Raw genomic sequence first — 24,953 nt, 5'->3', positions numbered from 1 at the left:
AGCCATCCCTCCTACTTCTTTCCAGCACTCATGACAGCAGCTAGCACTGGATGACAGTAAAATTGATCCAAAACAAAAGTTGACAGGGACACTGGGACCTTACTTGATTCACCCAACAGTAAGTTGCTCAGTAAGTATTTAATGAGTACCTACTGCATACCCTGAGAATCCAGCTGATTTTCTCCTGTAAAATGTATTTTTAAATGTGTTTAATATTAAATTTCATAAAAGACTACTTTAACCAGTAACAAAAATGAAGAGACCGCCTGGGAACTGGGAATAAGTATTTGCAAAGTATCTATCAGATAAAGAATTCAGATATAACTCAGTAACAAGAAAATGTTGCCTAATTTTAAAATGAGCAATGGGTTTCTGTAGACATTTCTGAAAAGAGACTATACAAGTAGCCAGTAGGTCCATGCCAAGTGTTCAATTTTACTAACTACCAAAGAAATGCAAATAGAAAACACTGGAAGGTCCCACCTCATGCTTGTAAAGATGACTGCTAGCAGAAGGACCAAAGGTAACAGGTGTTGGCGAGGGTGAGGAGAAAAGTGACCCCACATGCGCTGAGTGGGGATGGTAGAGACAGACAACCATCATGGAAGACAGAATGGAGGTTCCTAAGCAAAGTACATGAGTCAGCACACCCTTCCCAGAAGGCACTCAGGGAGATAAAATCACCAGCTGGTAAAGATGTCTGCACCCATGCTCTCAAGAGCATCATTGACAGGAGCCACGGTATGAAACACCATAGGGTATCTGTCAGTGACCAGCTGCCTACAGAGACCATGAAGCAGTCGGGTATGGTGATGCATGCCTTTAATCCCGGTACCTGGGAGGCTGAGGCAGGTGGATCTCTGCAAGCTTGAGGTTAACCTGGGCTACACAGTGAGACCCTGTCTCAAAAAAAGGGGGGGGGAGAGAAAGAGAGAGAGAGAGAGAGAGAGAGAGAGAGAGAGATTGTAAAAGCCTATAATCTACTCTGGAGGTAGAAGCAGGAGGCTCCGGAGTTGAAGAAAAGTCTCAGCTAGACAGCAAATTCAGGCCAACCTGGGCTATGTGAGACACTATCTCTAAAGAGGAGATAGGAAGGAATACAGGAGGGAAACCATGAGATTGTACACAGTGGTCTATCTTCAGCCTTTTAGAAAGAGACCCTGCTGTCTCTTTGCAAAGACACAATGCAGATGAGACTGGAGGATAATATGCTAAGGAAAATAACCCAGTCACTAAGGGAAAATTATTGCAAGATCTCACTTACATGTAAAATCCTTAAAAATTAAAATACAAACAACAAGATTGCCCATATAGAACTAGAGAATAAAATAGTGACCCCTGAGTGCCACAGTGACTAATGATGTGGTCGCACTCCGACCTCTGCTCCACAGAGACCCTGGACCCGGGAAGAGCCAGGCACGGTGGTACATGTTTGTAACCCAGAGCTGGAGGGGCAGAGGGAGGCAGTGTGTGTGTAGCAGTGTTGGGGGGCAGTGCATGTGCCTCTATGTGTGCATGCATGTGGAGGTCAGAGGTCAAAGAAAGGTGACTTCCTTAACAGTTTCCCACCTTAGTTTAGTTTATTTTGTTTTTGTTTTATTTTTATTTTTAGAGATAAGGTCTCACTATATAAACTTAGCTGTCCTGGAACTAGCTCTGTAGACCAGGCTGGCCTCTAACTCACAGAGATCCACTTGCCTCTGCCTCCCAAGTATTGGGATTAAGGGCATGCACGACCACACCTGATTCTCCAACCTTAGTTTTCAGATGGGTTCTCTCACTGAGCTCAGAGGTCACCAGCTGGCTCTACTGGCAAACTCCAGGGACGTGCCTGTGTCTGTCCCTACACCTGGATTTCACACTGGTCCTGGGGATCCAAGCTCGGGTCCTCGCTCTTGCACCATAGGCGTTTTACCATCTAAGCCCCTAATTTTTCTGTTTTTGTTTGTTCGTTACTGGTAAGAAGCAATGGTACAAAAACCATGTTTCATTACGGTGTTTCCACATGCACCATGGACTGTACTCACACCCACCCCCATTACCTTCTTCTCACTCCTCCATCTTCCCACTTGTCTCCTTCCTTTTCCATCCATGTAGGCCTACCTCTTTCTCGTTTTTTTTTCATTAGATTTCGCATATGAGATAAAATCCACGATATCTTTCGCCCTGTATCCGGCTTATTTTAGTCAACCTGATGATCTCCAGGGCCATTCATCCCGAAAAACACATCATTTCATTCCTTTTTATACCCAAATAAAGTTCCAGCATGCATATGTACCACCTTTTACATTTCATACCGCACTTACCCGTCATCCGCTGATGGGCATCTAGGCTGAACCCGGAGTCTGGTTATTGTGAATGGTACAATTACAGGCACGAGTATATGGGTTGTACACGCAGCCTGGCTTATTGGTGTCAATCTCTTGTTTGTGGAACTCACCTGCCTTCACAGGTAGGACACCTAGAACCCATCCACGTTCTTTGCTCCCTAGCAACCCATCCTGCTCCTGAACTACAAGGTGACAGGAAAGGTGGTCCCTTCCTGGCTTGCCTCAGTGACAAGCAGTGCTGCTAGAAACACTGCATGAGTCTTCCTGTAGCTTCACGCAGGGGCTTCCCCACGCCACACTTCTGGAAGAATCGCTGAGTGTGACATGAACACACAGTTCAGTTCTCTCAAGTAGACTTTTCAAGAGGGACACACAGAAACATCTCTCACCCCAGGGATCTAGTATTTGGTATGATGCTCATTTGTTTAGGAGGATGGAGATGTGTCCTGTGCTGTCTTCCCACTTTTTCATGTAGGCACACTCAGAGATTCATGAATTCTTCATGTTTGATAAACTTTTCCCAGGAGAAAACTTTTTAAAATTTTTTAGATTTATTTATTTTTATTTTATGTGTAAAAATGGTGTGTGTGTGTGTGTGTGTGTGTGTGTGTGTGTGCGCATGCAGCCTTGGGGTGCCTGTTGCCCTCAGCGGTCAGAAGAGAGTATCAGCTTTCCTGAGACTGGAGTTATGGGTAGTTGTAAGCCCCCATGTGGGTGCTAGAAATTAAACCCAGCTTCTCTACAAGAGCAGCCAGTGCTCTCCAGCCCCAGAGACAACATTTTTCAGGAAAAAAAGCCACATGTTGTGTTAAATGAACCCAGCAGTGATGAAATGTACACATGAGCATCTTAGAATCAAGGAAAATATGGTATCTTCGGGGAAGTCTAGAAGGCAGTCTGCTCTTGAGATTACAGATTTGACTCGTTTTTTGATAACACCAAGACAGAACAAGATCAAAGCATGTGCAAAATATCCCACAGCCTCATCCGTCAGGCCCAAATGTGTCCACCAGGGTCCTTGCAGTGTGGGCATCACCTGGGAACTTAACAGAAACACAGTCCTCTGGCCCCTCCCTATCCATCTTAGGGGACTTTGAGGAATTTCTAAGCCTATGTAATCTAATCACTATTCAGGAGCACAGAGAAGAAAACAGTCTTTTCAGCTGAGGACAATGGAAAAGTGTCAAAGAAGGCTAGGCCTAGGCATGGAGACACGTACGTGTCTGTATGTCAGCACTCAGAAGGCTGGGGAGGGAGTTTAATAAGTTCAAGGCTAGTCTGGGCTACATATCAACAATGTCTCAAGAAAGGGGAGGAGAAAAGAAGGAAGAAGAGAAGGAGGACAAAAAAGGGTGAAAAAATAAGAGGGAAAGGAGGAGGTGGAGGAGGAGGAGAAAAAGAAGAAGGTGGCGAAGATGAGGATGGCAAAGAAGACAAAAGGAAGAAAAGAAGAGCTGGGGAACAGTGGTGCAAGTCTTTAATCCCTTAATTACAGCACTCTCCAGAGTCAGAGGCAGGCAGGTCTCTGTGATCCCTGTATGCCAGCCTGTTCTACAAAGGGAGTTCCAGGTCAGCCAGAAACTGTGACACAAAGAAACCCTGTCTCTAAAACAAAAGGAGGAGGAGGCAACATTTACTGGATACTTAGGAACTACCAGGGACCCTCACTTCTGTTATCTCAAGTCTTTTGTTTGTTTGTTTGTTTGTTTTATTTTGTTTTGCTTTTGTTTTGTTTTTTGAGACAGAGTTTCTCTGTGTAACAGCCCTAGCTGTCCTGGAACTAGCTCTTGTAGATCTAGCTGGCCTTGAACTCACAGAGATCCACCTGCCTCTGCCTCCCGAGTGCTGGGATTAAAGGCATGTGCTATCGCAAGTCTTAAGAATTGGCCCTCGGAACTACACAACGAGTAATACCCCTTCCTTACACAAAGGAGACTGAGGTAGGGACTGGTTACACAACCTCTCAGATTCACACAGCAGAGCCCTGACAGAGCCAGGCTTAAAGGCCAGATCATTCTGAGTCCAGGACTCCGACCTCTTCCCACACATTTCAGGGAAAGCACTAAAGAAGTTGTTATGGAAATAAAAACCAAGACCAGATACAACAGGACAGTGTGCGAGCCATCATTCCCACGCAGTCAGTGCTGAGAGCTGCAGAAAGTTGAACCTGTAGAGCATACAGAAAGAACAAACACCAGGAAAGCAGGGAGGCAGGGCAGGCCAGAGTGACCCTACCCAGAAAGTGTCCGGCACCTCGCTGCAGCCAGCATTCGGAAGTACCCACTGGATGAGTGAGTGAATGAATGAATGAACGAATGAACAACTGAATGAGCAAGCTCACACGCTACCACATGAGTTATCACTACAGATCATCACATACCAGCTGGTACCCAGGCTGTCCTGAAGAAGTACTAGTCATGCATATCTCCCATCTCATGAGGTCTCCCCGAAATCCCACTGCCAGGGAGGTCCCTGCCAGGGGAAAAAAAAAAGTCAGGAGGAGAGGTTGGAAAGCAGAGAGCGAACAGTTCCCACCAAACCCTGCATTTACTTCACTTAAAAAAATTACTTAGCCAGCCTCCCCCTGGTTCCTCCTGTTCGCCCCTGCCCTCCCTTCTCTGCTCCTTCAGTCACTCACGCATATGTGAAAATAAAGCCTCACCAGCCGCCCCTAATGACCGGCTTCACCAGAGCTTATTGTACCTCCAGAAACAAGGCAGCAGTTGGTGTTTTTATGGAGCTGCTGAAACTGCCATTTATCCCACTTAATACCTGCAAGCCTGAATTCCAGGGTGCCCACGAAGTTCCTGAGGGCAGAGTCCTGGCAGCCCCAGGCTCCAGCCTGGCACCCTACTTCCTCCACTTGGCCAGAAGCCATAGGGCTTTAAGGCTGGGGACATTCCCTCTATGGAGATGCCTGGCTGCTGAACCCCTTGGTGGAGTTATCCTTCAGAGCTGGGAGCCGGAGTCCCTCCCCACACCTTCCCCCAAGCGCAGGGTGGAGGAGCTGCAGTGGAGATGTCTTCTCCCTGGTGGGAACTGGCCTTTGTCCCTTGTCCAGCCAGCTTCTACCCTCATCACTCTCTGCTAGTCCTCTAGAGGTATCCCATCTTCTTCACCCCCTCTATTTGTCCTACGTTTGCAGAAGGTGGTTTAACTGCAGGCTCTGGGGAAAGGATAGCTGGGAAAGGGAACAAGACTGTAGCATTTGGGAGATTCTTGGTGTAAACTCCTGCATCATAGTGGATTTTAAGCTCTTGAGAGTTATGGAGAGATACTACCAAACACCCACCTTGAGCCTGGGCAAGTGGATTCTAACAAACCGCTGCCTTCAGACCCTTCTCCAGTCCTGCGACCCCTCCCTTCCCCCCACCGCATTCCAGCACTGATTGCTCTTCCACCACAAGCTTTCCGTCTCATACCATCGACTTCAAGGCCCTAAGAATAAAACTGCATTTCTTTTATCCCTGCATCCTCAGGAAGTTACAAAGAACATAGTATACAGTTTGTGCTGCAATGTTAGTTGAAGGGTTGTGCTCCCACCAGGCCTTGCACACTCATCTAACTTGGTACATGAGACACCAACCTCTACACACTCTGTATTTTCTGCCTTGCTCCCTGCACTGGGAGCCCACAGAGGCCAGAGTTCAGGCAAAGTCTACCTCAGTCATGCTGGCACCAACCAGTTGGCCAGCCCTAAAGGATGAAGCCAACTTGAAGGAATGTCATGGCCAGGCCAAGAGAGTAGGTTCTTTGAACACCTGATCCATGTGAGGCCACTGACCCCCCCAAACAGGAGGGGATGGGGTGGACTGGAGGCCTGCCTCAGGAAAGCCAGGACATACCATTCCCTGTCATGATGTGTCCATTTTAATTTCCTGTGTGAATGACACCCATGTAGGTACCCACCCCCAGGAAGCCTATGTGCCACTACTGGGACAGAAGCTAGGGATTCTGGGTAGCCCAGGCTCTGTCCCTGGACTCTCACAGCCTCGTCATCTGGCCTCAGAACCACCAGATTTGAGCGCACCATGGCCTCTGCCTCCCTGGGCCTGGCCACTCCTGGCTTGCTAGTACAGGCTTTTATTCCCTTAACTGACCCCGCCCTCAACTTCCCAGCCTCCACACTCTAGATCATCCCTGTGTAGGCAGAACTCCCAAGGTTCTCATCCTTGTTCTCTTTGAGTCCCAGAGGTACCACTCCTCTGCCCCTCGTTGATATTAACTATCCACAGGCCATGCCCCAGCCTCCTCCCTAACTCCTCAGCCTCTGAGACTCACTCACGTAACTCCCCACCTCTCTCTCTAGCTCCCCTCACTCCCTCACTCACTCTAACCTGCTGTCTTCCCCTCCTGAGCCATCTTGTAATTGTTTTAGGAGATCCTGAATCCATTGGACAGTCCCTCCAGGGACTGGCCCTGGCCACCTCACTTCCAAGAACCTGAACCCGGCCTGTGAGGGTGTTTGCTTTCCTAGTGGCTGAACATTGAAATCCTACTGTGCTTCTGTGCCAACAATTTCCAATAACTGAAGGGGGTGGCTAGAGGGACCTCTAGGATAGGGCAGGCAGAGAGGAGGGAGGGCTGGGTGCCACCATCCTTCCTCCCTTTCCTCCCAAAGATGGGCCAGAGGCTGCATTCCATTCACAAGACCTCAGTTCTGCAGGCCCCGAAGCCCCTCCAGTCCCTAGTGCCCCATGCAAGTGTCTGGCAGTGCTCCCCTCCCCACACACCCCCGCTCCCCATGGTTCTAGTGCCATCACCCAGCCTGAGGCCTGGCCTCCCGGTACTGTGGCTCCTGGGGCTAGTTTCACAAAACCTGAGATAAGGAAGGAAGCCACACTGACTGTGACCAAGCTCTCTCTTCTTCCAACGAGGAGGCCAGGAAGCATCTGCCGAGGCCTCTCGTGTCAAAGCGTGGCTAGACAGGGCCATCATTTAGTCTGCAGCAGCCTCATCAACCAAAGATCACACCAATAATTTCTAAAAACCAACCGATTATTTGGGGCCCATTAGCATAATTTGATGTATCATCTGTGCATCGACTTTTCACGGGGTAGGCAGTTTCCTAACACACACTTGGCATGTGGGGAAACTAAAAAGGATGCAATTGTCTTGTCTCAAATTCCTTTGTATAATCTTTCCTGTTGCCAAGACTTTCAGGGGCGCCCCCTCCTCCCCCTGAGACACCTTGACCTTGGCATTACTAGTCACCCCAGCTCTCCACACTCTTTCTGTTGCACCCCACTCTCTGACCAGCGTGCCTCACCTTCTAGATCCTTCCCCTGAACCCAACAAGTACTTTACCCCACCCCCATCTACCTAAGGCTTCCTAGATCCTAATGAAATCACATACACGTGCACACATGTGTGAGAGATGCAGGGTGAGGTTTTCAGCATCTAGCTTGATCCTAGGCTGCCTAGTACCTCTGGGAGCTCAGCTCCATAAACACACACACACACACACACACACACACACACAGTGAACTCATCTCATAGCAGCTCCCCCAACTGTATTCTACCTGCATCCTGAATGGTGCCAGAGATCAAAGAACCTCAAAAGCAACTTTTAAGCCAGTGCTCATAGGCCAGGTCACACGCATGCACAGCAGCCTGGTCCATCCCTCTCCCAGCTCCTAAGGAAAAGAGTCCTACCCCAAATCTCCAAGTCTTTCCCCTCCTGCTTTCCAGCGGATCCTGCTGTTGTTGGCATCGGGAAATTAGAAGGAACCAAAAGAGGGTAGTTCCAGGCTGCGGCCTTCAGTGCTGTCCTGCATCACAGTATGCTGTCCCTCCCCCATACACCTTACTTTTGTGTCCTGGGCCTTGTCCCGTCCAAGTCTTCCTTCATCTCTTTCCTCTCTCCTAGAGCATTCTCTAGTGCCCCCATGCAAGCCTTAACACACACACACACACACACACACACACACACACAGCAGAGTAGCCAGCCAGAGGCAAACACTGTAGCATATGCAGGAGGAAGTCGCAAGGGTTCGCTGAGGGCTCAGGAAGCAAGACAAGCAAGTGCAAAGGTCCTGGGGTAGTAAGGGACACAGCAGGTGAGAAAGCAGAGGTGTACCAAGAGGGAGAAAGTAAGTGGGAGGCGGGGTCAGAGATGGAGAGCAGACCCTGGTGTGTTAAAGATGCACAGCTTTTCTCGTGAGGCTGGGGTGGAGCACAGATTGGAGAGGCATGAGGCCATTTGCATTTTCAAAGTTTGGGAAAGGGAAGGCACAAAATGTAGACGTGGGGTGACTGCGGTGACCCCACAAGTGAGGGCTTGCCTGGTGGAGATGGGGAGAAAGACACGGAAGCATGCACATGGGCAATGAGGAGAGGTGAAGGTGATGACCCTGCTCTCCCTGGAAAGAGGGCACCTTGGAGAGGCTCTCGCTGCTCCTGCTGCTCCTTCTAGAGGCCCAGGCAGGAAGGAGGCAGTGGAGTGCAAGTCTGAGCTTCCAGCTCTCCGGAGCACCCCCTGGGACATGGGTGGGCAGTGGACATGCAGATGTGGGCCTTGAAGGAGAGGACTGGCTGCTCACACCCCACAGCCTCCACTCATCCTTCAGACACTTCTCCCATGCCTGGCACTGTGCTAGGAGCCACCAGGTCAAGTGGGGATGTGGCACAGGAGGAAGTGTAGGGCCCTGGCATGGGACACCAGGAGGTTCCACCTCCAGCCCTGGGCTCCAGATCAACTCTGTCCCCATGTTGTTGGAGCCTTGGCCTCAGGGACTCTGAGCCTCCTGTGCATAGTCCTCATACAGTTGCCTGTCAGGGAGCTGCACTGATGAAATATTTGTCAGATCAAATGGGAAGAAAATGAAAGTGCTTTGAAAAGTGCTTCAGAAGGGCTGGGATTTGTTACTGAATAGGAGAGAGCAGCTAAGCAGCTGCCGCTTCCTGCTGGAGAAAGGAGAGAAAGCGTGAGCCTGGATACTGGGAATAAGGTATCAGGGTGGCACAGACCTCTTGTTAGCACCCTCAAATGCAGGAGGGTTAAGAGGAGACAACAGACTGAGGCTGAAGAAAAGATCAAAATCCCTAGAAGATTATAGATCCATTTTGACACTACAAAGCGAGGTTAAGTGGAAAAAAAAATCCAGTGTGTTCTACATGTGTGTATGTGTGTGTGAATGTCCATGCATGTCTGTACATACAAATGTCTGTGTGTGCACTGTGTTCTACATGTGTGTATGTGTGTGTGAATGTCCATGCATGTCTGTACATACAAATGTCTGTGTGTGCACTGTGTTCTACATGTGTGTATGTGTGTGAGTGTCCATGCATGTCTGTGCATACAAATGTCTGTGTGTGCACATATCTCTGTAGGTATGTGTATGCATGTGCACATGTTTGCATGGGTGTGCATGCATGTGTGCATGTGTCTGTTTGTGTGCATATGATTGAATTGTGTCTTGTGTGCATGTGTGTGCACATGCCTATGTGTGTGTGCATGCACATGCATATATGTATGTGTGTGTATGTGTGTGTGCAATCTTCAGACTCTATAAGCAAGCAAATTGCTAAGTTGGACATGGTGACTCATGCTATCTCAGCATTAGAGAGACTGAGGCAGGAGGATTGCCATGAGCTAAAGGCCAACCTGAACTAAATAGTGACTTCCGAGCGAGCCTAAGATACACAAAGTGAAGCCTTGTCTTAGAAATAAATAAATAATAGAAAATAAATTGTAAAGGTTTTAAATTGCTGAGTTCCTGGGGGCTGTATTTATTAGGTGAATCTAGCAACTGCCACAGAAAGGCAGTAGCTGATGGTGGTTCCAGTCCATTGCTCCCACCTCAGTCACTAAACTAAATATTCAGGACACATGCATGTGTGCTCAGACAGAAACTGGTGAAGAGAGCCGAGCTGGACCAGGCAGCTGAACCGGGACTATCCTTTCTGCAGGGTCTGGTACCAGTCTTGCCTCCACAGCTGCTGGAGACACAGTCCTGGGAAATGCACAGCGCATGCCAGAGGCAAAGCTGCCACTCTGGTGATGGCGAGCTGAACCCACCATCAGTCTGTCTGCAGGCCCTTTCCTCCCATGACTCCTTCACTCTCTGGGGGAACACTGCTGACAGTCTGCTGGGGCCCTGTGCTGGCACTTGCCCGGGACCAGTTCTCACCAAACAAAAGAGACCAAGGCCAAAATCTGAGTCCTTGCACCCCACTTCAGCCTGCTGCTCTAGCACTGGGGCGCTTGAGCTTCAGTTTCTCTGTGAAACAGGGTGACAACACCACTCTCATGGGCCTCTTGTCGCTATGGTGAGCTGTAGTTCACAAACTAAAATCTAGCATGGTGGCCCAGGCCTGTGGTCCAGCACTTGGAAGGCTAAGACAGGAGGATCATGGTGAATGTGAAGTCAGTCTAAGGCTACACAGAGAAACCTTGAGTCCCAAAAGGAATGTGGTAGAGGGCCAGCCCTTCAACTCAGAACTGCCTGGACTCTGAGACTGGGAAGGGGACTATCCTGCAGCTCAGATGGGACCCACCTCTTGGCCTCTTCTAAGAGGTGGTCTGTTGAATCAGTCTGGGGTCTGCCTTCTTGGGAAAGAATTCACAGCTTACAAAGAACTGGGTGACTCCCTGACAAGCACCATCACCCACCCCCCTGAGCTGCTGAGCCCATCCCCTGCTCACAAGCACAGTCCTTCTGCCCAGAATCAAACCTGGTCTCCAGCTGAAGTGAGGGAGCCAGGACAGGGAGTCGGGGACAGGAGGTGGGGACAGAAGGCAGGGTTTGATGCTGGAGCCTCAGCTCTGTGCTCAGGCTGCAGAGTGTGCCTTCATCTACCAGGCAAAGGTTCCAGGGGTGACCCTCGGATGACCACAGCGACCAGAAAGGGCAGGCGGGTCCTGAGCCTCGCGAACCACGCACTTACTCACTCCTTCTGCATTACCTTGCAGGGAACTTCAAAGGTCTGTGCAAGCAAATCGACCACTTTCCAGAGGACGCAGACTACGAGGCAGACACCGCAGAGTACTTCCTCCGTGAGTGCCACCGCGTTTTAACCTCCCTAGCTGAGGGCTCCCTCCAATTGTCCACTCTGAGAATCCAAAATCAGGCATACTCAGAACCCCGGTTACAACAGAGGGTAGGAAACTGCTGACACCCTCAGATCCTCCGGGAAGTCACCCTCTTGATCATGCTGAGGGGCATGGGGGGGGGGGGGTCCTTGTCTGCTGGGTAACATCCCCCAGTTCTGCAGAGAAAGGACATTCTCTTCCAACACTGGGAATGGCACAGACAGGGATTCAGGGAACATTTCTCAAATATTACAAAACCAGCAGGCAGTGGCAGGACACTTGTACTAGAGAGATAGAGAGAGAAAATTTATCCTTTCCCCGCTCCCCCATCCCCCGCAGCCACAAGTCAAATCAAAGTTAAACCCAGTGTAGCCACTGTGATCTTAAATCCCCCTGAGACATATTATCAAGAGAAAGCATTTTTGAAGCCCCGAGGAAATTTCTCAGCCATCCCCAGAAACCAACACAGACCTTGTTAGCTATCAAAAGGGATTTCCCAGAGAGGAGCTGAGGGTCCTTGAGGTCTGGGACAGCCAGGCTGAAGGCTCTCAGGCTGCTCGATGAAAGGTTTACTCACAGAGTCCAGGAGGTCCCCGCCTCTGCTCCAGGGTGCCTCTCCTCTTCCCCTCCCAGACAGCATCCCAGTTTACACCACCCGGGATCCTCTTGAAAAAAAGGCAATGCAGGAGACACTTTATTATATGGCTCGCCCTGTCTCTCTCAATAATTACTACTCGCGTCAGAGGCAACAGCGTGCAGGTCGCCAGGGGGTCCAGTTTCCCTGAAAAGCCTATGGGAAGCGGCACTGGTGAGGCAGCCAGGAAGAGATCAGGACACAATCTATAGATTACTTATTGGTTTTCTGAGGTGGGGTTGCTCTGTGTAGTCCTGGCTGTCCTGGAACTCGCTCTGTAGACCATACTGGCCTCGAACTCAGGGATCTGTCTGCTTCTGCTTCCTGAGTGCTGCGATTAAAGGTGTGCGCCACCATGCCTGGGCAGTTTTTTAAGGGGATCAGGGCAAGGAAAATATGAGTGTCATCATTTCCTTTTCTGAATTGCCTTGAAATTTGTTAAGTAGAATTCCCTCGGGGCCATCTGGTTGTCATTACCTGTGACTGTATCTGGAATCAGACAATACAACAAACATGGATTGGGTGCCTGCTATGTACTGGGGCCTCTGCTAAGCAGTAGAGAAGCCTGAATAGACAGGTGAGACAGTCTCTGGTACCAATAAGAGCAGGCTTGAGGGGGAGGGCCCTCGGAGACAGCTGATCCCAGGATAGTCTGATAGAAACAAGACCTGGATACAGAAGTGGGAGGATAGGGATTGGGCCCTATACACACCTGGGCCCAGAGTCTCACCTGGACAAGCACAGTGAGGGCAAAACACTTCATCAGCCCGACAGAAAGCACCTTGAGGTATTGTACCCAGAATACGATAGTTGCTCAATAAATGGCTCTCATGGAATACAGGATTCCTCGTGGACACCCTCTGTCATGCTGTATCTCTGCTTCCTTAGGGCAAAGAGAGAAGTGTGCCAGGGCACTGGCTCATCTTGTCCCTATACTGAGGCTGGGGTCTGTGTCAGCGACATGGGTCCCGAGGTCTGACTTGAGTTCACTGAGCAAGGCAGGGGTTCTAGCGTGTGTATAACGAATGAACAGGCATTTTCTGCAAAGGGTGAGCTAGGAAATGTTTTCAGCTGTTCAAGCCACAGTGGTGCCATCCTAGCTACAGATATTGGAAGCCTTTGAATAAATGCCCCTTTTCTTAAAGCCAGGGTCTCGTGTATCCCAGGCTAACCTTAAAGTTACCATAGAGCCAGGAATGACCTTAAAGTTACCATAGAGCCAGGAATGACCTTAAAGTTACTATAGAGCCAAAGATGACCTTAAAGTTACCATAGAGCCAAAGATGACCTTAAAGTTACCATAGAGCCAGGAATGACCTTAAAGTTACCATAGAGCCAAAGATGACCTTAAAGTTACCATAGAGCCAGGAATGACCTTAAAGTTACTATAGAGCCAGGAATGACCTTAAACTTCCAATTCCCTTTCTTCCCCCTCCCCAGTGCTGGGATTACAGGCAAGAGCCACTTATGCCTAATTTTTATTGGATGTCACTTGTTAAGGAAAAATTGACACAGGATTCTTAGTGGCACTTCCCATGAAGGTCCATTCCCAAAAGCTTGCAGCAGCCAGCCTAGGGTGTGCTGGCCCTGAGCTGTGTAATGGGGTAGTCTGAGCGAGACAGTTTGGTTTGGGGGAAGGTCGAAGTCACTGCTCCTGTTGTTATGTGGAGCCGTAAGAAATGGGAGGCAGGGATGACTTCTCTAGAAGCGACCTTGCCCTTATACATCTTTTCTGGTTCAAAAGCCCCTCTTGGGCCCCCCTCACCCCTGACTGTATCCCCATCTCATGCTTTATCACCCCACACTGCAATTTTGCTGGTTTGCACCCAATATCTTGGCAAGATAGAAGCTTCCTAGTCTCTGCCCCAGGCATGTTTTCACCCCCATCCAGTACAGCGCCTGACAGGGAGACGGGGTCTGGTGATGTGCTTTCCTGACAGACCAAAGAAGTGACCGGATAGGTGAATGGGTGTGGAGAAAGTCATGGTGAAATATCTTCAGGGATAAAGCAAGCAGCCGGGCCTTCTATTAGAATTGCTTAGGTAGGTGGGGCTTACCTGGAGGTAGGTAGAGCCTGAGTCAGTCCAGAGCCCAGGTTAGTTAAACCCACCACCTTAGTTCACACGGCTACGCCTCTCCCTTGAGAAGCTGGGAGAGAGAAAGAATTAGCCCTGAGGGCTAGCTACCTAGGGAAAGACTAGGAACCTAAAGTGTACGTCTCATACAGAAGTAGAAGGCAGCCTGGGGAGTCGAGGGAGCCTGCTCTCCCTGGAATGTTCGTCAAAAAAGGTGTTCCCAAGTGTTTCCTAAAGATGGTACCAAAGTGTAAATTTCGGTTCTAAAAGGATCATTCATCCACTATGACGTATTTACTAAGCGCCCACTGGTGTGCCAGACTGCGGGTAGGTACTATTGTCAGTACTCAGGGTGTGCCTGACTACGGGGCCTTTGGGAAGGCTGTGCCCTAGTGGAGGCAAGAAGGAATGAGCAAGAGCCCTGCCTGAGATGGCCTCAAAAAACGGAGTGTGATGGGGAAAGACAGGAGAAGGGTGTCACCTAGATGAGGGACCAAGACATCCTTTCTCAGTGAGGGAAGGGAAAACAGTGAGAGGATTTCTCGGGAGGAGACAACCTAGTGAAGGGAACCACTAAGCAAAGGCTTTGGAGCAAGAACAGCGCCCATCTTTGGTCAACACAACAAGGTCAGCCTAGCTAGAGTCCCGCCTGCAGCCTAAGATGGCAGAGACACAGAAGGGTCCCAGCCTTGTAGATCTGGGGAGAGGGTAAGTGTCCTTCTGAGTGAGATGGGGCCTGGTCTGGAAAGGGCAGCTGGCCATCATGGGCAGGGGACTAAAGGCAGTAATGGAGGCAGCGAGGCCAGTTCCAGCTTTGAGAGGCAGACACGGTGCAGACCAGAGAGAGGTGAAACAAGGTGAAGCCAACAAAGCTGGGGCAGCCAGAGACAGGGGTGGCTGAAGGCCAGGCAGCTGATAGACCGCTTGACACTGAGCCCCAAATGGAGAACTCTGAATGGGACAGAGTGAAAGGCAGGGAAAGGGTTCAACCAATGGAGACACCAGAGACTTCCCCCTGAAGGCAGCTCTGCCATTAGACCTCTGGACTTGAGGGGACAGTGGCCATGCAAGGTGGGTTTCAGAAAGGTAGTGAGTGCCCCAGTGGTTACAAGATCACATGCAGCCTGCCTGTCTTACTGTTCCTGTTGCTGTGGTAAAATACCTAACAGGAGCACCGCAAGGGAGAAAGGGCTTATGCTGGCTCACGGTTGAAGAAGACAGCCCATCGTGGCAGGAGAGTCAGGCAGCAGGAACTTGAAGCCGCTGGCCCTGTCACATCCAGAGCAGAGAGTGAGAGTGACAGCGCAGGCTGCCACTCAGCTCCCCTTCTCCACTTACACAATTCAGGATCCCAGCCAGGGAATGGTGCCACCCATCGTGGGCAGGTCTTTGCACCTCAATAAAATCAAGATGACCCAGACAGGCATACTCAGAGACTCACCTCCATCAAGTTGACAACACTGACCATGATACCACTCAGGCAGGGTCAGACCTGTGCTGGCTCCGGCTCCCCGCACCCACCCAGTCCAGGGCCGGCTGAAGCATTCTTCTCAAAAATGAGGCAAGCTCTGAAGATATACAAGTGTGAGCAGAGTAGAGTTTGAGCCTAGCCAGCCAGACAAGTCCTAGGTCACAGGAGCCACCAAGGGGGCTCCTTGGGGCTCCATGCTCAAGAGAGGTGAGGGCCAAGCTGCTCAAGGCCTGGTCTGGCACCCAGTTCAAGTACCAGCTCAGCGCTGACCTAGCCAGTACCTTCGCCTCTCTGACCAAAGTCACCTAGCTATAAAAATAGGATATTACCTACCAAATAGCAACATAGTGAGGGTCAGGGACTACACTGAAACATCTATTTCTCTGTCCTCACCCAGGCCTCCTCATTTTGTTTCTGACTTCAGGTTTGAAATATAATTTGAACAGAGATCATGCATATTTTTCTAAAACAAAAAACAACAAACAAACAAACGAAACTCTATAAAGATCCAGGAGTGGTGGTACACATCTGTAATCCCAGCTCTCAGGAGGTGAAGGAAGGAAAATCACAAGTTCAAGGCCAGCCTAGCTCTGGCTCCACCTCCTCCAAAGATAAGAAGGAAGGAAGGAAGGAAGGAAAAGGAAAGGAAAAAAGAAAACAAAGCTATGAGCTTCTTCCATCCAGGCATTCAGTCAGCATAGCTTCACAGAGCCTCGCTGTGTCCAGGCACTATGCTAAGGGCTGGGATGCCAGAGAGAACACTGCAGAGCAAACCCTGGCCCTGATGAAAGGAGACACTGAGGAGAGAAGCAAGCATAAGATCCCTGAGGGCATGAGGACTACAGCACCGAGGAGCCAGAGCCAGAGTGTGGGGGAGGTGGGTGTTTCCATACAGTGTGACTAGGGAAGGCTTCTAAGAGGACCTAGCCTTCAGGTGGGTATGAGGTTCCCTCTCGGCCAAGTGCCGTGCCCAGGCTTTTCAGGTTTCACTAAAATGATAGAGGCATGAGGAAAGGGGCAGAGCCAGCAAAGAGGGCTTTCCCCCAGCATCTCTGCCCAATCCACACAGTGGCAGCTGAGCCCATTTTCAGTGTTCTGAACTCACTCCAAAGAAAACAGAGATATGAGCAGAAGTGGGGGCGAAGTGTGGCTCTGCCTGGCCCTTTTGTCTCTGACCTTTAGGCTCTTCCCAAGCCCAAGACCATGGTAAGATGAACCATGACAGGATGAACTTAGCCCTGCCAAACCTGTGCCTCCTTCTTCCTGGGGCCTTAAGCCTCCAAAGCCGTCACCCTAGAGACAAGTGTATCTTCCTCCTTCCCTTCCAAGTGTGAACGCCTCACAGCCTTCCAATCCTCCAGCAGCTGCCTCCTTCCTGTAGGCTAGACCCTCCTCCAGGTGCTAAGGATGTGAAAGCTGACAGCCGCGGAGGCCTGGCCTCAGGTGCCTAAGATTTGCAATCAACGAAATTAGCAAGTTCATCGCAAAGCATGTTAGACTGCTGTGCTGTGTGTGCTGCGACACAGGGAATCAAGCCCTGCTGCCAGGGTCAGGGTGGGGCTAACAGCACTCGTGGGGAGTGTGAGCAATAATCTGAAGAACAAAACAGAGCAAGCAAAGCAGAAGGAGCCAGGGTGCCACCTCTGCCCTCCTTGCTCACCCAGGGTGACTTGGGACAGAGGAGGAGTACAGGGGGTTCTAAAAGAGGGTGACTGGACAGGAGTCTAAAGCTCGGCTCCTGGTCAGCAGGAGAAACGGGGTGCACTTGCTCACAGGCCACGATCCAGCCTTCCTGAGGGCCTAGTGCATGGAAGGGTCTCCATAAGGGGAGAGATGGATGGATGCATGCATGTACGGTCTTGGTATCTGGCCCACCATCAATCCTGGGTCAGAGTCCAGGGCCCCAGTAATGTGGGACCCCTCACCCCACTCCTCGTTCCCAATACCTTTGCTAAGTGGGATGGTCTGGGACTCTCCTCGCCTACCACTGCCCCCACTAGAGATGAGAGGTCACACTGTTCTACCCAGAACTGTCCTGTGGATGTGCCTGTCCTGGTGGCCCCTGCCTCTTCTTTAGTCTGAGTAAGGAAAAGGAGGTGTTGGCTAGTGGCCACCACCCCCCTGTGAATGCCAACATATGTCTCTGCTAGAGTCTACATCTGTGCCGTGTTCTGTGTCTGGCACCTCGGTGTCCACACATCTAAGTGTCTGTATGTAGGTAGGTAGGTAGGTAGGTAGGTATCTGCACATCTTTCTGTGTCGGGGCAGATCTCTGTGTGCTAGGGTACACCTGCTATGTCCATAAGATGGAAAATTGTGGTTTTAGTCTCCCCCATGTGGCTTGGGGTGAGGGAAAAAGAATCAGTGCAATAAGTCCCTGTCCACAATCAAATTTTAAGCATCTACTGTATGTCAGACACCGAAATCTATAATATTGTAGACTTTCATAGCACGGGACCAACAGGTAGGATTAGGTCCCCTACTCAACAGCATCTGGAGCTAGAACTTGAGGGGAAGGGCCAGGATTAATATGCTAGATCTCACACATACACAAACATACAGAGACAGACAGACAGACAGACAGACAGACATGCCTGCACATACTTTCTCATACACAGCAGAGCTGGGTACCTCACACACACGGACCACAAGAAGGGGGTGAGGGAGCAGGAGCTGAGGAATCCAGACACGGCTACCTACCACCTCTGCTCAACATACAGAGTCACACCTGAGTTATAGGCCCCTCACCTCAGCTCAGAAGGCAACTGAAGCAGCAGGCCCTCCTCAAGGATAGTCATCCCACTAGGTAGGAAGGATACTGACAGGGAGGATAAAGTAACACACTGAGCTGGGCCATCAGGAGAGAGATGGCTGCGGAGGTTCAAATCCAACAGCCTCTTCAGCTGCCTCCCTGGCCTCGTCTTCCATGTTCTCTCTCAAGGTTGTGCTGAGGATGGAGTGAGCTGGCTTAAGACATCGCTTCTGTGCAGCAGGAGCACAGGAAGCACTCAGAAGGCATTAGCCAGTGTGGTTGTTTAGTGTGGCGGTGTGTGTGATGACCACGGTGTGCCGAGGAGGGGCTGGGATGGGAACAGAGCTTCCCTTCTTCCCTTTCCCGTGGGTTTCTCAAGCCAAAAGCAGCCTTTGAGAAGAGACCTAGGGGAGCTGGAGCCATTGCAGACAGACAGACACACACACACACACACACACACACACTGCTGGAGGTGGGGGGCATCTCTGGTCCAAGAGCAGCCACGGCAGGCATCTCTGACACTGGCAGGCTCAGAGACAGCATCAGTTTTACGCTGAGGGAGGACACTACCCACCTTGTGTGTGAGGATTTGAAACAGAGAACATGGTTGGATGCTCAGACTCAAGGCCTGGCTGACTCCTGAGTGTGCTGGGCTCAGCCAGGGGAGGAGAAGCCAGCTGGAAGGCGATAGGCCATGAGAGCCCCACCTGGGATAAAGGGTAAGTGATGCTGCTCTCCTCTAGGGTGGGAACAGGCTACAATCCTATTTGGTCTTTGTTTTGTTTTTTCCATTTTCCTCTTTGCTCTATGGCACTGGGAATCAAACGTGCACTAGACAAGCTCTCTACCTCTGAGCTACCACCCAGGTCCTGGTCTTGGTTTCAGTTAAGATTCTTCTCCTTGCTGGAATGTGAAGAACTTGGGGACCCCAAGAGGGAGAGCTACACATAGTGTCCTCCTACCCCATCCAGCTCACAGACGCTCTCAGCTCAGGCCCAGGGACTGCTTGTCTGTAATGAGGGCAGAGATGAAACTAGGTTTCAGGCCACACAAGGTCACCCTCCCACCTTGGAGGATGTCCCCGCCCTTCCTTCCTTCTGTCCCTACCTCCACTTACCCTACCAGGCATTCAAGGGTTTCCTAGGACGCTGAGCTTGCAGTAAACAGGAAAATGAGGTGCCAAGGTCTAAGTTGGGAATTGGAACAAAAGGGCCTAAATTCCAGATGGCTGTGTGTAGGGTTTTTTTTTTTTAACTTCTATTCTTTTTATTATTTGGGGCTCTTTGCTCTTTTGATCTTTTGTTCTTCAAGGGGCCCGCCACCCAGCTCCCAAATAAATCACACAGAAGCTTATACTTTCTTGTAAATACCCTGCCTTAGTGTGGCTTGTTTCTTGCCAGCTTTTCTTTTTTTAATTAATTAATTAATTAATTTTTTAAAGCAATCTTTTCTCATTTTACATACCAATCCCAGTTCCCACTCCCTCCCCTCCTCCTGCTCTCTCCACCTTCCCCCCACCCCACCCTCCATCCACTCCTCAGAGAGTGTAAGCGTAAGGCTTCCCATGGGGAGTCAACAAAGTCTAGAACATTACTTTACGGCAGGTCCAAGGCCCTCCCCACTATATCTAGGCTGAGCAAGGTATCCCTTCAAAGAGAATGGGCTCCAAAACGCCAGTTCAAGCAGCAGGGATAAATTTTGGTCCCACTCCCAGTGACCCAGACTGCCCCAGCCATACAACTGTCACCCGCATTCTGAGGGCCTAGTTTGGTCCTGCGCTGGTTCCCCTGCTGTCATTCTGGAGTCAGTGAGCTCCCATTAGCTCAAGTAAGCTGTTTCAGTGGGTATCCCCATCATGGTCTTGACCCCTTTGCTCATATTATTGCTCCTCCCTCTCTTTCACTGGACTTTGGGAGCTCAGCCCAGTGCTTTGATGTGAATCTCTGCATCTGCTTCCATCAGTTGCTAGACAAAGATTCTGTGATGAGGTTGGAGAAATGGCTCAGAGATTAAGAGAACTGACTGCTCTTCCAGAGGTCCTGAGTTCAATTCCCAACAACCACATGGTGGCTCACAGCCATCTATAATGAGATTTGGTGCCCTCTTCTGGCATGCAAGCATACATGGAAAGAATGTTGTATATAAAATAAATAAATAAATATTTTAAAAAAAAGATTCTGTGATGATAATTAAGGTGGTCATCAACCTGACTACAGGGGAAGGCCAGTTCAGGCACCCTCTCCACTGTTGTTTGGGGTCTTAGCTGGGGTCATCCTTGTGGATTCCTGGGAATTTCCCTAGTGCCAGGTTTCTCACTAGCCCCATAATGGCTCCCTCAATCAAGATATATCTTTTCTTGCTCTTCCTCTCTATCCTTCCCCATCTCAACCATCCCATTCCCTCATGTTATTCTCCCCCCTCCTTTTCTCCCCTCCCCCTTCCTGCCACTCTTCCTTCTACCCCCCACCCCCTGAGTGAGGTAACCCAGACCCAGAAAGACAAACATGATATGTACTCACTCATAAGTGGATATTAGACGTAAAGCAAAGGACAACCAACCTACAGTCCACGACCCCAGAGAAGCAAGGTAACAAGGAGAACCTTAAGAGAAACATACAAGGATCCCCCTGGGAAGGGGAAATAGACAAGATCTCCTGAGAAACTTGCCAGCTTTTCTTAAATTATCCCAACTACCTTTTTCCTCTGGGCTTTTTCCTTTTCTTACTTTTGTATATCTGACTTTCACTCTTACTTCGTGGCTGGCTGGGTGACTGGGTGGCCCCTGATTTCCTTCCTCTCCTTGTTCTTTTGCTCCTTCTTTTTTGTTTGTTTTTTGAGACAAGGTTTCTCTGTAGCTTTTTGGAGCCTGTCCTGAACTAGCTCTTGTAAACCAGGCTGGCCTCGAACTCACAGAGATCCGCCTGCCTCTGCCTCCCAAGTGCTAGGATGAAAGGTGTGCACCACCTCCCAGCCTCTTGCTCCTTCTTCTCTTCCAGATTTCCCATTCTATTTATTCTCTCTGCCTGCCAGCCCCACCTATCCCTTCCCCTGCCTTGCTATTGAGTGTTTATTAGACCGTCAGGTGTTTTAGACAGGCAAAGAATCACAGCTTCACGGAGTTAAACAAATGCAGCACAGACAAAAGCAACACACCTTAAAATAATAGTCTATAAGAGCTGCGAGCTGCAGCCTTAAGCAAGTCCTCAATCTCTCTGAACCTCCAGTGAAAAAGGAGTGCTTAGTTCACACTCCCCAGCCACCATGGGGAACACATGAGGGAGTCCCTGAGTTGAGGTTTGCCCCCTACAGGTTTTGGAGGGAAAGAACGTACTCAAAGCTCTTGAATTCAGGCCTCCAGGAGGGCCACCGGCCCCGTGCCTCCATTTCACAGATATGGGGGAAACTGAGACCCAGAAAAAGAGATGCTGTTCAGGACCTTTCTGGGACCAGGATCCAGGTGCAATCTCCACCACAAATTCCTTGCCCAAGCCTTCAGCAGGGACTAAGGGACAGGGACCTTCCCCCAGAAGTCAGAGCAGTCAGGGAGTTGTCAAGTCCTACAGCAAGGAAGTCTGTCCAGGGCCTGGCTAGCAGCCAAACAGTGCAGGGCAGCACCAGCGTCCCTGCCCTGGCCCAGGCCAGTTCCACTCGGCCCTCACGCTCATTTCAGTGCTCCTTGGTTTAGTGGCTGCTGAATCACAGCCTGCACTTAACCAACACCCATCTCAGGAACCTAAATCCCAAGAGAGAGCCAGCAGCATCCTGCAGCCTGTCGCCAAAACTGACAGCCCAAGTTCAATGCCTGGGAACCACATGGAAGGAGACTCCCACGACTTGTTTTCTGACCTCCACTCATAGACCACAATTCACACAGGCTCTCCCCACCCCTACACCATAGATAGATAGATAGATAGATAGATAGATAGATAGATAGATAGATGTCTAAGTAGATGGGTGAATGGATGGATAGAAAGAAGATAGATAATATAGATCTTTTATTATTTTTAAAGCCTAAGAGAAACAATAGCCACACCCACTCTGTTGTCATAACAGTCACATCTCCTGACCCAGTGGGGACAGGCCCTGAACATTTTTTTTTTTTTTTTTTTTTTTTTTTTTTTTTTGGTTTTTCGAGACAGGGTTTCTCTGTGGCTTTGGAGCCTGTCCTGGAACTAGCTCTGTAGACCAGGCTGGTCTCGAACTCACAGAGATCCGCCTGCCTCTGCCTCCCGAGTGCTGGGATTAAAGGCGTGCGCCACCACCGCCCGGCGGCCCTGAACATTTTGCCCAGGCTCCTCCCCACAGCAGTTGAGAAGCTGGCTGTACTCCTTCCTGATCTCTACACAGAGAGCAGGGGAAACTGAGACACAGGGCCAGACAGCATGACCAGCAGAGATGCTCATACAGCTATCTCCCAACACAGCCAATGCTCCCCCCAAGTAGCCTCAGCACATCTTCCATGAGGCATCACAGAGAACAAATGGGTGCTGAGCACTCAACTGGGTCCCCAACCTGACAGTAACCTGATTCATCTTCACAGCCACCCTGAGGGTAGCTATGGCTGCTTCCCCGTCATATAGATGGGAAAGCCAGGCAGAGACCACATAGTCAGTGAGGCAGCCTGCGCCTGCACCTAAGCGCGCTCTCTCTCTTCCTCCCTCTCTCTCTCCCCCCCCTCATGCCCTTCCTCTCTCCCTGCCAATCTCTCTACACCTCTTGCCAACACACACACACAAGTACACTCACACACCTTCTATTCACATTTAGTTTCATTTTTGTTCCAATTGGCTGGTTTGCTACACCAATCAATTGGAACCAACAGGGGGTTCAGGCAGGAAACAAGAGTCTAAAATGTTCTTTCAGTCTAGCATATCTAACACCCAATCCCATTAAAATGGATCAAGTCCCAGTGGGCTAACATTCACAGAGTTCAACACTGTGCAGAAACTGGGGAGTTACCCTCAGTGTGCTAGCCATGGTGACTACTAGGGTACAAGACAGGTCAATGGTTAAAATGGTTAAAATCCTAGAGGAAGGATCCCAGGGACACAGGATAGTCACAACGAGGGGGGCCTGATGGGTCCACTAGTGCAGCGCCCACAGAGTGCAGACCTGAGGCCAGAAAAAAGAAAGACAAACAGAAGAGCCAGCAGCAGGCCGGATCTTCTAACGCCACTCCCCAACCCCACTCCCGGTCACCAAGCGCCACCCGCCCACTCTGCCAGATGGAGAAAAGGAACAGCATGGCCTCTGTGTGCTGCTGTCCACCGGATGAGCCCACCCCGAAGAGCAATTTCACAGTGTGATGGCCTTAGGAGTTGATTCCCTGAGGCCCGAGATCACAAACATGATCTACCAAGAGAATCTGGCAAAGAGGACCAACAGAGAATGTTGATTCAGTGTCCCTATTCCCCAACCATCCAACCCAACTTACCCCTACTCCCACCCTTGGCAGAGGCAAGAGGCCACTTCCTAAGCATGGTTCTTCCCCAGTGCTTAGGATATTTGTCACTTCTGCCACCAACACAGAAAATAGGAGTTGAGCTTGATTATGGCAGTGTGCGCCTATAATCCCAACACCCAGAAGACTGAGGCCAGCCTGGGCTATACAACTCGTTCTGGCCAGGCTAAGCTATAAAGACCCTGTCAAAAGCCGGGGAGGGGAGAAGGCAAGGAAATAGAACCATAAAGTGCCCCATACACAAACACTTCACTTACAAAAACCCCTTCATTTCTTCTGGTCACTGCAGCTTGGGAGAAAACCTGTTTGGATTTTCATCTTCTCTGGGCAGTCACCACATGCTGGGGACCCCAATCCTCAGGCCTTAGGGCTAAGGGCAGGGAGATCTCATCTGTGTCTATGGATCCCACATAAACAACCTAACACACATATCTCCTGGGAGGCAGCTGCCTGGTCCACAGTACACAGATATAGTCCTGGAAAACCTCAGACTAGGGATGTCTGAACCTGGAGTTCTCCCTCTTCCCTCTCCTCCTTTCCTCCTCTTCCTTCCTCCCCTCCTCCTCCCCTCCTCACCCTCTGGCCTGGCCTGGTCTGTCTCTACAAAGTTTGTTCTCTCCTTGCCTCCATGTGTATTTTTCCAGCCAGCCCACAAGGCTGAACCCACAGGAAAGCATTGTCTTTCACCACTTCTAGCCACTTCCCAAGAGTCTCTCAGTCCTGCCCCCCTCTGCCCAGATCCAGGAGTGTGCCCACACTGGAGCAAGTCCCACTGCCATGGCCAGCAGCCTTCCTCTAGGCTCTAAGTCACTCTTGACTTTGCTTCTCCAGCCCTCCCTATTAGTTTCCCAGTGTGTCCCCATGCCCTGAAAACTAAGGCACACTCCTTACCCTGACCTACAATGCCCCCACTCTCAGTTCTCAGAGCCCAGCACACACATACCCCACAGGGACTTTCAGTCAGAACACTTCATCCTGGCTCTGTTGCTGTCTGATGACTTGTATGTCCCTCACCAGGACATAGTTCCATAAAGATAGGGCAAGGCTTGTTTTCATACACCCAGGAACCAGGCACAGGGGTGGCACTCCCACCAGGCAAGAGCAAAGAACCCTCCATCTCAGACAGCCATCCCTGTCCCAGTGCAGTGTGCACTGTCAATTAGAAGGACCCAGCCACAGCCACCAGACAGAATCCC

The 24,953-nt window shown here is 50.3% G+C and overlaps 1 protein-coding gene and 1 long non-coding RNA gene across 3 annotated transcripts in view; one reads left to right on the top strand and one right to left on the bottom strand.

Annotated features, from left to right (window-relative positions):
- Positions 1 to 24,953, bottom strand: part of LOC121461074 — a 61,509-nt gene that overhangs the window by 6,015 nt on the left and 30,541 nt on the right. The window lies entirely within an intron of this gene.
- Positions 1 to 24,953, top strand: part of Cacng2 (calcium voltage-gated channel auxiliary subunit gamma 2) — a 128,432-nt gene that overhangs the window by 98,125 nt on the left and 5,354 nt on the right. For both annotated transcript variants that reach the window (XM_041671824.1, XM_041671823.1), the window contains one exon: positions 11,245 to 11,328. In XM_041671824.1, the coding sequence (XP_041527758.1) occupies positions 11,245 to 11,328 (84 nt within the window). The remainder of the gene's footprint in view (positions 1 to 11,244; positions 11,329 to 24,953) is intronic.

The sequence above is a fragment of the Microtus oregoni genome, unplaced genomic scaffold (genome assembly GCF_018167655.1).
Source record: "Microtus oregoni isolate MIOR12 unplaced genomic scaffold, Mior012 000022F_ref0000154, whole genome shotgun sequence".
In the NCBI taxonomy this organism is placed as follows: domain Eukaryota; kingdom Metazoa; phylum Chordata; class Mammalia; order Rodentia; family Cricetidae; genus Microtus; species Microtus oregoni.
Note: the sequence above shows the minus strand (reverse complement) of the source record. Positions and strands in the feature narration are given on the sequence as shown.